General features: G+C 40.0%; 1 protein-coding gene across 1 annotated transcript in view; it reads left to right on the top strand.

The window, feature by feature from the left end:
• LOC145340751 (bcl-2-related ovarian killer protein-like) overlaps positions 1-14817 on the top strand; it is a 49106-nt gene that overhangs the window by 13209 nt on the left and 21080 nt on the right. The window contains exon 3 of the mRNA XM_080185214.1: positions 11265-11393. Coding sequence (XP_080041340.1) covers positions 11265-11393 — 129 coding nt within the window. The remainder of the gene's footprint in view (positions 1-11264; positions 11394-14817) is intronic.

The following is a 14817-nucleotide window of genomic DNA, read 5'->3' as shown; positions in this document are numbered from 1 at the left end:
CTCCTGTAAAGTCAGGAAAGTATGAGCCTGAGTCTGCACAATTCTGTACTCAAGCTGTACCTTAAATACTGGGTTCAGCACAAGTCATAAGAAAAACATGAAAGTGGAGTGCAGAAATGCTATGGAATAGAACTCCACCCTGTGTCATGGAAAAGTTCAAAGAAACTTTTTTTAAAAATGAAATGAATATGAAGAGATTAAAAAACATATAGTTGTAAGGATTAATCTAAGACATGATCTGAAATTAAACCACAACTGCAGAAAAAACAACGAAAACTCAAACTAGTGAAAAACAATTATGAGACTAGTATGAGGAAGTACGACTTCACACAGACTGGTTGATATAAGGGGTAGTAGAGGGAAATAAAATGAAATATTCAAGAATAATTTGAATGCTGTGGTGTTGAAGCCATGGGAATAGGTTAACCCCAGTGATATCCATCTATAGTGTGGAATCTTTCTAATCTTAAAGAGAATGGGAAATTGATGGAAAAAGGGGAAATATTTGGTTTTTCTGTGCTCCTGATTCAGGACTATCACTGCAGATCCCAGTGACGCACTTAAATTGCCAACATGTGGCCCCATTGTGGCGATGCAGATTGAATCTTCCATTCTTCTGGAATCTCAGGTGTATAGGTACATTATTTTGGGGAAGACTGGGGGATGGAAATCTGATGAGGAAGTCTACACTGGTTGCACAAGTGTACTTCCTTCTAGCTGACTCATGCAATTAGAAATTTGTTTAGCGAGAGAATGAATAGAATAAGAAAGCATTGATGGAGGAGGCAATTTGATCTATTGTGGCCACATTATCCAAATAACCCCACTCACATGCCCTTTCCAGATAAATTTCTCCTTTTTGAATATTTATCCAGTTCCTTTATGAAAATTACTCTTCAATCTGCTTCTGTTGAGCATTTCAATTCATAATTTGCTATGTAAATGAATTTCCCTTCTGAATTTTTGTCACAGTTTCAGTAATTCTATGCCAAGTTTCCTGGGTTTTCAAAAACAATTTTTTGTTTGTCCTGTTTCACCTTTGATTGTTGGTCTCTTTGGAATAAAATTGATTCAGCCCAACCGCCAATTATTTTTAAAGACGTTTCCTCAGGACGTTCCCCCAAAACTTGCTGTAGCTCCAGTAAGCTGATATGACAAGAGGGTTGAGGTGCACCAGTGGCCAGCATCCCTGACCAAAAATCTGAAACCCCAACTTAACTGCCACCTCCCCCTCATACATTGAGGCTGAGGGATGTTCAAGGGGATGCCCATGGAGACCTTGACCACCCACTAAGCCCTCCTCTCCTTCAGCCTACGTGTGCAGGCATCAGCTGCATTGGCAGCCATATGTGGAGAAGCAAGCGTCATTCTGAATCTCAGGCCTGAGGCCTACCAATTTTACAAATAGAAAATATTGGAAAAGCACGAAAGATCAGTGAGAATTTGTAGGAAGAAATGAGTTAGATGTTCTGAATGCAACTATTCATCAGAATTGGCACAGTGAAGCTGAAAAAGCTCCTTTATAGAACTGACCAAAATGATGTAGAAAAAGGAACAGCTGGCTTAGTGCCAAGAAGGGACTTGCTCATTTCTGCTGTGGAACCCTACATAAGACCCTAATCTATAAGAATGTAGATTGTATGTTCATGAATCAGAGAAAGTCGGTAAGCAGGTACAGCATGTAATAAAAAAGGTAAGTGGGATGTTGGCATTTATTGCAAAGGGACTGGAGCATAAGAGTAGAGAAGTGTTGTTGCAATTGTATAGGGTGTTGGTGAGACCACATCTGAAGTATTGTGTCCAGTTTTGGTCTCCTTATTTGAGGAAGGATGTGGTGGCATTGGAGGCAGTTCAGAGGAGGTTCACCAGATTGATTCCAGGAATGAAAGGGTTGATGTATAAGAAGAGATTAAACAGTTTGGACTTGTACTCATTGGAGTTTAGAAGGATGAAAGGGGATCTGATCGAGGTACATAAAATCTTAAAAGGGATTGATAAAGTAAACATAGACCAAGTGTTTCCTCTTATGGGGCAATCTAGAAGTTACATTACAGGTTGACAGGTGGTCGATTTAACACTGAAATGAGGAGGAACTACTTCTCGCAGAGGGTGGTGAATTTGTGGAACTCGCTGCCCCATAGTACAGTGGAGTCTGAATCATTGAATGGTTTCAAGAAGGAGTTGGATATATTTCAGATAAAAAAAAGGCATAAGTGGATATGGGAAACAGGCAGGGAGGTGGATTGGAGACCAGGGAAAGATCAGCCATGTTCTGATTGAATAGCGGAGCAGACTCAAAGAGCTGAATTTGCCGACTTCTGCTCCTAATTCCTATGTTCAGCATAGAAAAGGCCATTCAGCTCATCATCTCTATCCTGTTTGATTTTCCCTACATTTTGTCTAATATTTTGTTATTGGTACAGATTTCCAGCATTTGGATTTTTTTTCTTGATACTTCTAAGAAGTTGACCTAAAAATAATAATTCCCCAATGTTTCCTCTGACCTTAGTTGGAATTTTAACTCTTATTTTAGTCATTTGAAGGTCAAGTGTGGTTATATGCCTCATAATCCTCTACATTTCTGAGACATTTTAACTTGAGGTATATGTGTTGACTTTGCACAATACTGTAAAACAGGTGAGAGCAAATCAACATGACATAAGGAAGGGGAGGGTCGCGATTACCCCCAAACTGTCTCATGCTTCCCCTCCCCGCCACTTGTTGAAAATGACATTTATAAAGCACTATAAAAAATTCTAACAAGACAGCTGCATGTCTTCAAGACCCATCATGGAACATTAAAGCTGTTCTTTAAACAGAGGCCCTTACATGCCAAATTTGGAAAAATCTCAGGAATTTGAATGTTTGTTTCTTTTCGACTATCTGAGCAGCGATTTCCAACAGTCAAAGGAGGTGGAATAGGTCTTCAGAATGAGCTGAGAATGGGTGTTTAGTTTACACCCCACCTCTGCTTATTTTCCACTGCAGATACTCCTGCAAAAACAAACTGGCAGCAGCAAGGATTTTGTCACAAGCTAAAACCAGCCAATGCTTCGTAATAGTCTCTCTGTTCACCATATACCCTCAAGAAAGGAAGTAAGACTTGCATTTATATAAGCAACCGTCATGACTCCAGATGTCCCAAAGTGGAATACTTTTGAAGTATGGTTCATAGGGAAACACGGCAGCCAAATTGTGCACAGCAAGCTCTCACAAATAGCAATATGATAATGGCCAAATAATCCTTTTTAGCATTGTTCATTGAGGGATTAAGTATCAGATTTTTGAATGATCCTATCATATATTAAACTGATCTTGCTCTTCACCTTAGTAACTGTATTACTCTATTCTGCATGCTATCCTTTCCTTCTCACCTATGTACTCTATGAACGGTATGCTTTGTCTGTATATTTCGCAAGTAACAATACTTTTCACTGTATCCCAATACATGTGACAATAATAAATCAATCAATCAATAGTCAACACCTTGTTGTGGTTCTGGAGTAAGGTCGGCAGATTTCCTTCCCTATAGGGCATTAGTGAACCTGATAGGAAATATCAGGATACCGGGGAACACTCCCATCTTCTTCAAAATGGATCTTTTATGTCAAGCTAGCAGGATAACCAGGGCCTTGGTCCAATGCATCATCCAAGAGGCAACACTTGGAGCATTAGCTTAGATTTTTATTTTCAAGGTCTTGGGTCTTCTACCTCATAGGCAAGACTGCTACTAATTGAATCATAAGGTGGTGAAGGATGGACCAGATGGGCCTTGGTGCTAACTCAACCAACCAAGGTACCATCTGCTCATATCTTACTCCATACCAGCAGACGTACAGACACAGTTGGAATACATATTTAATCCTCTAACTATGAATTTGGCCACCTAGCTAAAGTTTCTGACTGATGTTTTCCTTTTATGACAATGGGGGAAGGATGGATCATTGTGTGTCAGCTACATTCAAGTCCTGAATGGAACAAAGGTGAAAATGACCAGGATGGGAGAGAGTAAGGTTCTACTGGTGAGAATTGTATCAAAGATGAAGTTGAGGGAATTACTGAATAAATCAACACCCACAGAAATATTCTGGCCATTGTAGGGCTTAAAGCCAAGTATATGGAGTTTGAAATGTCAGTTGTAAATAGTGGGGGTGGGCAGGAAGGTGTGGGAAAGAAAGGGGAGGAGAGAGTTTTTTCTAGTGTCAACAAAGAAGGAAAAGGGGTTTGAGGAATGTGTAGGTGGTGAGAGATATTAGGAATTGATGAGACATATCTCATCTGTGTAGGAGCAGAGAGAGGCTTTATGGAACAACAAGGTCAAGGGGGATGTGCTCAAATCACACACCAAAGCATTAACCACAATTGATATATAATTGATACTTCCTGTCCAAGGTGGAAACAGGAAGCCTTTTTGTGAAAGAAACCTTGGCAAATTTTTAATCTAAATCAAGGCGTGTAATGTGGAAACAAATACAAGGAGCAACAGCATAGTTATCAGGAATTTACTTTAACACAGAAATGTTGATCAACAAATTAAATAGAGATAGTCATTTGCTCACATAGAACTTGAATAATGCTGAAAAAAGCCATTTTGTCAAGGTTTCTCATTTTGCACTCAACAGGACAATCACAGTCAGGAGAAATAACTTTATGCTGTATGAGAAGAGAGTGCTGATTGGTTTGCAAGTGAACCTTGGTAGCAGCATTGCCATGGAGAATGCACCAGTTAATGGTGACAATGCTTGCAATTAACTGTCAGTCACCATTAGCTGGTGCATTCTCCATGGCAACACCTCTACCATTCACACTCCACTTGCCAACTAGTCGGCACTCTTTTCTCATCCAGTATAAAGTTGCTTTTTCCCCGATTCATGACATTGGTATCCTTGTGATTGGCCAGAGAAATGCAAGATAAAAAAAAACTTTGATAAAATGTCTTTTTTATCATTTTTAGAAATATTCAAATTGAATAGACTTCTACATAAAGTGTGGAGGTGGAATCATTGGCGAAATTAAATGTATAACTGAAGATACATTTTCCACAAAGTGAATCCACCATTAATTTGATGTACTTTGATCTTAGGACCCTTGCTTGCTAAGCAGGGCAGGTTTGGAGGGCAATATCCTGAAATAGGTTTACCATTATTGAGTCAGTGGGAATGAGTTCACCATCACTGAGTCAGTAGAAATCAGTTCTGGTATAGTCAAGGTTTTCATGCCTCAACCCTGTGCCTGAAAAGGGAGGGATAGAAACATAGGAAGTGAAAGGGAGTAGCTGTTTTTAGTGACAGGGTAATATTTTGTCACACTCACAACAGCAGGTAAATCAAGGACTAGAAGGTTGGTGAATTCCATTCCCTAATTTAGGAGCGAAAACACACAGAAATAACTGCAGAAAAAAGTCAGTGACAGAGTCGCTTCCAACTTTCCATTCTTGTAACTATAATGAACCTTTAAATAGCTTGGAAATGGCTGTCTGCCAACATGTATTGTTTTTGGTTTGTGGACGGCTTATGGAACTTATACCAGAACCAAAAGATTGTAACTATCAGTGAAGATTGAACAGGCTTTTCATTCTCTCAAAAAGAAAAGGCAAAAGGGGTAATCCAATATTGGTCTTTAAGACCATTAAATGAAATTGATGGAGTAAATGTAGAGGTGTTTCCGTATGTGGAGAGAATAGTGTAACTAGGATTGTCACTAATGAGTTCAGTAAGGTGATTAGTTAGAATGTGGAAAATGCTACCAAAGGGAGACTTTAGGATAAATAATATAGAGACTATTTAAGGGGAAGCTAGGTAAGCTAGGGGAGATAAAGTAAAATGGGATTGGCTAATTTGGAGCATAATCATCTACATTAACCAGTTGGGCCAAATGGCCTGTTTCTGTTCTGTGTAATGATTCAGGAAGCCCAACTGGAAAGGAACATAGCTTATCAAATAATGCAAAGCAAACTACGATCATGGTGTAAACGTACTAGTCTCTGTCTGAGACTACAGTTCAACAGGCCCAGTCTTGGGCCTGCCTTACCAAAGGCTCAGGTAATGAGTTCCAGCTGGGCAGGCTGGTGCCTGTTACCAAGGGAATTCATACTCATTATCCCCTTTGGGGGTTAGCACATTCTGTTTAATTCTATGTAACTACTGGTAGAGAGGAAAATTATGTTGGGATTTAATTTGGGTGTTTTCCCCTGATTTGTATAAAATCAAGTTCCCTGCTATTTCCAATAGGAGCTTAAATAGAGCTTTGACCAATTGAAAGTTGTTGGTCAGCCAATGTTAGTTGACAGTTCAATCCTTATATAATTTTAATCTTGTTTTAAGATGTGCATAAAGCCGTAGCAAGATAGAAGTCATCTCGATTTTCCCATTGTCCATTTGCAAGCACTCAGTTATTATGCCTGCTGAAATTGAGAGCTGAAATTGAACTTGTACATTGATGCTTGAGGGCATTTATTGTGGAGTGTGATGTGTTGGACCCCAGTTTGCCCAAGGATAAGTTTTTGAAGAGATGTGAAGAATCCCACTCTGATTCAATGTGATCAAAAGAATAGAACCTCAAGAGAGAAAAGCAAGATTCATACACAGACAGAACAGTAACAGCTATTTGGCCTTTGGATCTTCATGGACCAGTGATGCCTCTTGCCCTGTCCCAAAGTGTCTAATTTGCAGGGAGAAGCTCTCAAACACTGCAGTAGTACTCAGTAAGTTGAAGTGTTTTTCAATACAAAACACCATTTACACACCAGCAAAGATATGCAGCACTTCAAGCACCTGAGAGAACAAAACATAAAGCAAATCAACATATGATGGCATGTGTGTGGGTTTCAGATAATACATAGGAGGCTGAATTGTAGTGAAATAGAAGAAACTGCACACCTTTATTGAAACAGGTGTTTCAGGAGAAATTAGAATTGAGTGCAAACTTTGCCATGCAGATTTATGATTCCACAGATATTAGTGAACAGTGCCAGTTCGTAGCTAATATCAGGTATTTTGATGCAGATTCTATCAAAGAGAATTTCTTCTTTTGCAAAGAATTGCCTGGTCATGCAAGAGGAACTCTTTCCCGTAACAACTACTTATCTGGAGAAAAACAATCTTAACTGGAACTAGTACATAGGTATCTGCACAAATGGGAAAAGTCAGAGGATTCATGACAATCAAGAACATAATCCTGACATCCAGATCAGTCATTGTTGACACGAATGTGCCAGTAAGTTAAAAACCACCAGGATTTCAAAGGATATTTCACAGGACGTGAATCCCAATAATGAGATTAGCAGTGTAAACAGACATTGTTCTGCTAATAGGAAACACTTTGGATAGGCAATTACACCATCTAGGGAAGGCATACATATGTTAATCCTTTAGAACTACAGAAGCTGAGGGGACAGACAGCAAATACAGAGAGAAAATCAAAGGGAAAAAATAGTATGATTGGCAACCTTTTCATGGAAGCAGGAAGGCAGATTCCATCGACAGCTTGGGAGGCAGTATCCATCTAGCAGCCTGGGAGGCTGTATCTACCCAGTAACCTGCGGAGTAGATTCTACCTAGCAGCCTGTAAGCCAGTTCTAGCTGCAGACCAGAAGTAAGAGTGCAGAAACCTTCATGGAGGCAGTTAAAATCATATCGTTACTGACCCAAGAGACATTCCCAGAATAACAATTCAATTGTGTATAGTGCGGTAACTATAAGCTGATCTTTACATATAAATCCACTGAATTGGAAAAAGGGAAGTCTTGAAAGAATCGGATCTCAAATATAGTTTGGATCAAATGGGTAATTTTTATTTAAACTGTGTTGGTATATTTTGTAGTTCTTACATAACTGTCTTAGATCATTATGATCCTATTCATGTATATGTGTCTTATCTGTATTATAATAAAGAGTCTTTAATAAGTGTTATATTACGCTTGAGCTGATTACTGTTCTCACTAGGTCTTGCACTTGGCTCCTTACACCATTCCTATAAAGAACACTAAATAAAGCATCTCAAATCGGTGTCCCAGTTTGGGACTCCACACAGATAACATTAGCCACGTTCATGACAGAAAATTGGGGGTCACCTGGGATTCTAAAAAGCTTAAATTCTTTGGGTTTTTTGACTTTGAACCTAACAAGAGTAAGGACCATGTGCAACCAAGTGTTATTTAAAATAAGAAGACTGCAAAATGGCTCTGGAGGTAGCTCAATCTTACCTGGAAGTAGACAATGCAACTGTAGCAAGCTTAAAAAAGTGTGCCAAAAACAAAACTGATGTAATTGACAAATACAATTGACATAGCTTTATTTATAGGGCCTAAGAAAGCTGAGATAATTGTAAGCCTAGCCATGCATTTAAATATACAAGAGAGATTAGCCAGACCCAATATTTCGAGGAGAGGAAATCAAACTAGCTAAGCTTCCAAGTAAAAAGAGATATAGCAATTAAGAAGATGAGAAAGGAGAGCTTCAAAGGTAATTAGAAATGCAGAAGCTAGCACTGTATAGTGTACCACGAAGCCCTTGTTGCCAAAACAATGCCATCTAAATTAACTGCAGTGTTTGACGAAACAGTGAAAATCATGAATTATGTGAAGTCACGTCCTTTGAAATGGCACTTGTTTATTATGTTGTATGAAGAGATGGGAGCCAAGTACCAAGGTATATGCACACACACAGCATTTCGAAGGCTGACTCAGAGAAAGCTCCTCTCACATGTTCATGAACTCAATAACGCATTGAAAGAGTTTACGGCTCTGCATGAATTGCCGCACAAAGATGTGATGATTCTCAATGAGACACACCTTTCCAATATATTCAGCCATCTGAATGAGCTGAATGTTAAAATGCAGGGAAAAATGAGAACATTCCAACCATCACAGATAAACTTCAAGGCTTCAGATCAAAACTGGCCCCTTGGCAGGAAAGAAAACTGTGGATCTATTGAGGTATTCAATTTGACATCAGCAAATCCTGCTGGCAAAATCATACTCAACCTCATCTCCGCACAACTTAAAACACTACGATCAAAGTTTGGATGCTGCTTCCCCTCCATGAATGTGGAAGATGCAACTGGGTTCATGATCCACTTTGTTCACTTTCTTTTTGAATCATCAAAGACATGTCATTAAAAGAAAAGAGGAATTCATTGAGCTCAGGATGGATATACATTGAAACTAAAGTTTGCAGAGATGCCTCTAGACACATTTTGGTTGCTTGAGGGACAGGAATATCCATTTATTTCAGATTGCACTGCAACAATACTCATGTATTTCCTCTCACTCTCCAGTGCGAGTTGACATTCTCAAAACTTGGTTGTGTAATAAAAACAAAGGGGGAGGAAGCGCCTGTCAGTGGTGCAAGTTGCCCTGACATCCCAGGATCAAAAGACTCTGCTCACAATGGCAGGCTCAGGTATCACTCTAACATTGTTGGGAAGATGCTGCTCACGGTGTTTCCTTTATTTATGAACTTTCATATTGAGAAATGCAGATTTTTAAAAAACTGAAAGCAATTGAAATCTTTAACGGGAAATGTTTTTAACTTGTATTCATTTTCATTAAAAGATATTGGCTGAACTCTTAGCACTGTTCACGCGGATGAGATTTTCTCATCCTGCTGCAGGGAATGAAGATTTGGCTAGCCGCCAAATTCTCCAACTTCCCTGCAGCGGGAGCATGGCGTGAACAGCTGGTAAGATCATGTCCAAAGTATTTGACGTGCAACTGGTGGCAAGGTTTTCATTGTAAACTTCTTAAACTAATGAAAATTGTATTAAATGGTGGCTTGACTAGGAAGTTTTAGAGATAAAGAGGGTAGTTGGTTGAAGAAAATAAGAGATATGACTCATAATTCTTTATAGTATAGAAGTGTCCTGTGACATATAAAAGGTCGGCAACCAGTAGCAAGTTGTAGAGGCATCCAAGCTGAGACACTCCTGTGCTTTCTCAGTGAGCACAGCATCCCATTCTGCAATAGATAGTCTAGTTTCTACAGCAGTGTTCCATCGGTTTAACATGATATAGTCAGCATTAGCTGCTGTACAGTGAAGGTATTGTGGCTGCTTCCTGGATAGCAACACTTGATGTGCACAATGATGATTCTGCAGTCAGGTAATTCCTAAACATTAATGGATTAATTAATTGGGGTGGCATGGTGGCATAGTGATTAGCACTGCCTCACAGCGCCAGGGACACGGGTTCGATTCCAGGCTTGGGTCACTGTCTGTGTGGAGTCTGCAAATTCTCCCTGTGTCTACATGGGTTTCCTATGGGTGCTCCAGTTTCCTCCCACCATCCGAAAGTTGTGCTGGTTAGGTGCATTGGCCACGCTAAATTCTCCCTCAGTGTACCCAAACAGATGCCAAAGTGTGGCGACTAGGGGATTTTCACAATAACTTCATTGCAGTGCTAAAGTGAGCTTACTTATGACACTAATAAATAAACTAAGAAATACAAACTATTTCTCTAAGGCCATGGAGTTGGTATGAAGAGCCTTGATGTTACAATATGCAATTCCTGGTCAGAGCTTTTGGCATCCTGCAACTGATGCTTTGATAGCTTCTGCATTAAATTTGATGGGCTGAGTGGTCTTTTCACACTTGCTTCTAAAATGCAGAGAAAGAAATCCTGTTATTTCCTAGCAAATTTTTTTTGCTTCTCAGAATTTACATAAGAGCAATTCAGCTCTAATTGGCCTCAGAATGTATCCAAAAGCAATTCCAAATAAAAACATGAAAAGATAGGAGCAAGAAAAGGCAATTTGGTCTCTTGAGCTTGTTTTGCTATTCAATATTATTGTCTTAACTCCACTTTCCCGCCTGTCCCCCATAACCCTATACTCCCATATGATCAAAAACCGGCCTAAAGACCCCCAGCCTCCACTGCTCTCTGAGGTAGAAAATCCCAAAGATTAACAACACAGAATGATGGGCCAAATAGCCTCTTTCTGCACTGCATGGTTCAAAGTGACAGATCTAAGATCTGAACTCATCATGTCATGTTGAGGAGGTAACTGCCAACCAACAGAGTTACCAGTCAGAATGCTTTACACCTCCACGTTTCTATGTTGAACAATAAAGTAACAGTCACACAAAAGGAGATTCTGTTACTTACTGTTCCTCTCTTCAATTTGAATGGACCCTCAGCAGTGTTACAAATCTTCACCAACAGATAGTTTTCCAATTGTGGTTTAAGATATCCCTATCATTCCCCTTATCAGAAAGCAGTACACCAAACAGCAGAATTTCTCTTTTATTTTGTTTCGTTCTGTCTCCAGGTGACGAGTTGGAGTACATCAGACCGAACGTCTACAGGAACATTGCAAAACAGCTGAATATCTCAGTCAGTTCTGAAAGCATCGTGTCAGATGCATTCCTGGCAGTGGCCACAGAGCTTTTCTCTGCAGGTAAGCTTTAGAAATATTAATTCAGCTGTGTGTATGACAGATGGGAATGCGATGCTGCTCTCCACTGCACTTATACAGTTGAGTAACATCTGTTCCGTGTACAAAATGTACGTTGCTAATCCTTACTATCCAAAAAGGTTCATTTGGATTCCCTTGTGATTTCATTTTTTTTAGGTTTATCTACTTGTACAGATTTGTATTCCTGCTGTTTCTTCCCTGCAGTAATTTATAGAACAGCATAAAGAAGCAATCTGCTCCCAGACTCAAATAATGCTGAAGCATGATGTAACTGTAGAGAAATCCATGTGACTGGACCATCAGTCTTCCCACTCCTGTGGTGAAGTGACTTTTCTGTTTAGCACATTATCTAAAGTTGTAACTAAGATTAGGAACTGGAGCTTAAGCTATGCTACAAGGAAAAGATGCCAGTTTGCAAGGAACATTTGCATATTTGAAATTTTTAAACACATTTATCACTTAATGTTTGTCTTCTCTCTATGGTTCCTTAAATACTGTAGGTATCATTGCATGTCGCTACATACTATGCTTTAGGTATAGGCTTGCCAGTTCAGTCATGTGTAAAAATCAAATAGCTCCCAGCCCAGGCACTGCAGATACATGCCTATTCATGTCTTCATCGCACAATAGCTAGTGGAAATCTGAAAATTTCTAAACCAAAAACTGATTGATGCTGGGACTCACTTGAAAATTTCAAAACAGATATTGATAGATTTTTGTTTGGTGGGAGTAGGCAAATGTATGGAACCAAGGTAGATAGATGGAGGTAAGATACAGAATAGTCATGATCCAACTGAGTGGCAAAACAGGCTAGAGCAGTTAGTTGGTTTCCTCATACTGCTATGTTACACAATCATTTCCACAGCATCTAATTACTTGTTAAAACTTTATCTGATCAGCCCATGCGTGGTCATGTCCGGTAGCCGCCTCTGCCTCCAGTGTTTGGGTCTGGTGTTTTCACTGATAGTTGAGGCAGCACAGTGGCACAGTTGTTCACTATGCTGCCTCACAGTGCCAGGGACCCATGTTCACTCCCAGCCTTGGGTCACTGTCTGTGTGGAATTTGCACGTTCTCCCCATGTCTGCGTGGGTTTCCTCTAGGTGCTGCAGTTTCCTCCCAGAGTTTGAAAGACATGCCAGAGATGCATTGGCTATGCTAAATTCGCTGTCAGTGTACCAGAGCAAGTGCTGGATTTTCACAGTAACTTCATTGTAGTATTAATGTAAGCCCACTTGCGACAAATAAAAAGAAAGAAATGCTACTGATATATACTGGGGATGAGAACAAGTGGATATCTTTTGAAGAGCTTGCACTGATACAAAAGACTGAAAGGTCTCCTTCTCTGTTGTAATATCTATGCCAATGAAATTTACTTACTTGGTTCGGTATGGTGCATGCAATGACAGCATTCTCTGGTTACATATGAATGTTTCAGTGAGTTTGGAGTTCCCAACAAACTGAACAGAAATTGTCTTTGAGTCTGTTGTTTATTTTAGATTGATTTGGTAGAAAACTAGGGATTTTTTTTCTTGCATTCCTTCATGCCATAGAGTAATTGTTCATCCAATTAATAAAGTTTAAGACTTTATAAATTGTTCATCACTGAGAGTTGGATTTCAGCCAAAGGAATGTGTAATAATGGCAAATATTGGTCAATAAAAGAGGTGCTTTATGTTGCTTACATTTCACTAAAGTTTGCATCTTGGCTAGCTCACTGGCAAGGCCAGTATTTGTTGCTTCTCCCTAATTGCCCCTTGAGAAGCTGGTGGTGAGCTTCCTTCTCAGAACCGCTGCAGTCCATGTGGTGTAGATACACCAACCATTGTTAGGAAGGGAGTTCCAGGACTTTGACCCAATAACAATGAAGGAACAGCAATATATGTCCAAGTGAGGATGGTGTGTGACTTGGAGGGGAACTTGCAGGTGGTGATGTTTCCCATACATCTGCTGTGCCTGTCCTTCAAGGTGGTAGTGGTTGGAAAATGCTATCGAAAGAGCCTAGTTGAGAGACTGCAGTGCATTGTTTAGATGGTCTGTGCTACTGCCATTGTGCATCGTTGTTGGAAGGAATGAATGTTACGGTTGACAGATGAGGTGCTGATCAAGTGGACTGCTTTGTCCTGGAAGTGTCAAGCTTCTTGAGTAATTTTGAAACTGCATTCATCCCAGCAGGTGGAGAGTATTCCATCACACTTCTGATTTGTGCCATGACACTTTGATAGTCAGGAAATGAGTCACTCATCACAGGATTCCAAGCTTTTGAACTGCTCTGGGAGTCACAGTATTTATGTGGTTGGTCCAGTTCTGTTTCTAATCAATGGTAATCGCAGAATATTGATTGTGAGGGATTCAGTCATAGTAATGCCATTGAATGTCAGGGGAGATGGTTGAATTCTCTCTTGTTGGAGATGATCATTGCCCAGCACGTCTGAGTACGAATGTTACTTGCCACATATCAATCCAGGCCTGGATATTATCCATGTCCTTCTGCATTTAGACTGCTGCTTCAGAATCTGAGGAGTTGTGAATGTTGCCTGACATTGTGCAGTCATCGGTAAACATCCCCACCTCTGATAGTATGATGGAAGGAATTGATCAAGCAGCTCAAGATTGTTGAGCCTACGACATTACCCTTTCCTGAGCTGAGATGATTGACCTCCAACAACCACAACCATCTTACTTTGTGCCAAGTATGACTCCAGTCAGCGGAGAGTTTTCCCTGATTCCCATTGACTTCAGTTTTGCTAAGACTCCTTGATGCCACCCTTGGTCAAATGCTGTCTTAACGTCACTTGCAACTCTCTTGAATTCTGTTCTTTTGTCTGTTTTTGGATCAAGGCTATATTGAGGTCAGAGCCAAGTAGCCCTGGTGGAACCCAAACCAAGTATCAGTGAGCAGGCTATTGCTGAATAAGTGCCTCTTGATAGCACTGTTGATGATCCTTTCCATTATTTTACTAATGATCTAGAGTAGACTGATGAGGCAGTAATTGGTTGGAATAGGTTTTTCCTACTTTTTGTGTACAGGACAAACCTAGGCAATTTTCCACGTTACTGGGCACATGCCAATGTTATAGTTGTACTGGAATGGTTGGCTAGGGGAGTAGCAAGTTCTGGAGCACAGGTCTTAATGACTATTGTCGGAATATTTTCAGTATCCATTGTCTTCAGCTATTTCTTGATATCGTGTGGAGTAAATCGAACTGGTGAAAACTGACATCTGTGATGCTGCGAACTTCCAGAGGAATTCGAAATGGATAATCCACTCAGCACTTCTGGTTGAAAATCATTGCAAGTGTTTCAGTCTCTTCTTTTGCACAGATGTGCTGGACTTCCCCACCATATATTCTTGCTCTAACATGAAGGATTCAGACATTGGACAGAAATCAAGATTCGGTCAAAAAC

This window comes from Carcharhinus amblyrhynchos, chromosome 3 (assembly GCF_965287045.1).
Source record: "Carcharhinus amblyrhynchos chromosome 3, sCarAmb.v2.hapA, whole genome shotgun sequence".
NCBI lineage: Eukaryota > Metazoa > Chordata > Chondrichthyes > Carcharhiniformes > Carcharhinidae > Carcharhinus > Carcharhinus amblyrhynchos.
Note: the sequence above shows the minus strand (reverse complement) of the source record. Positions and strands in the feature narration are given on the sequence as shown.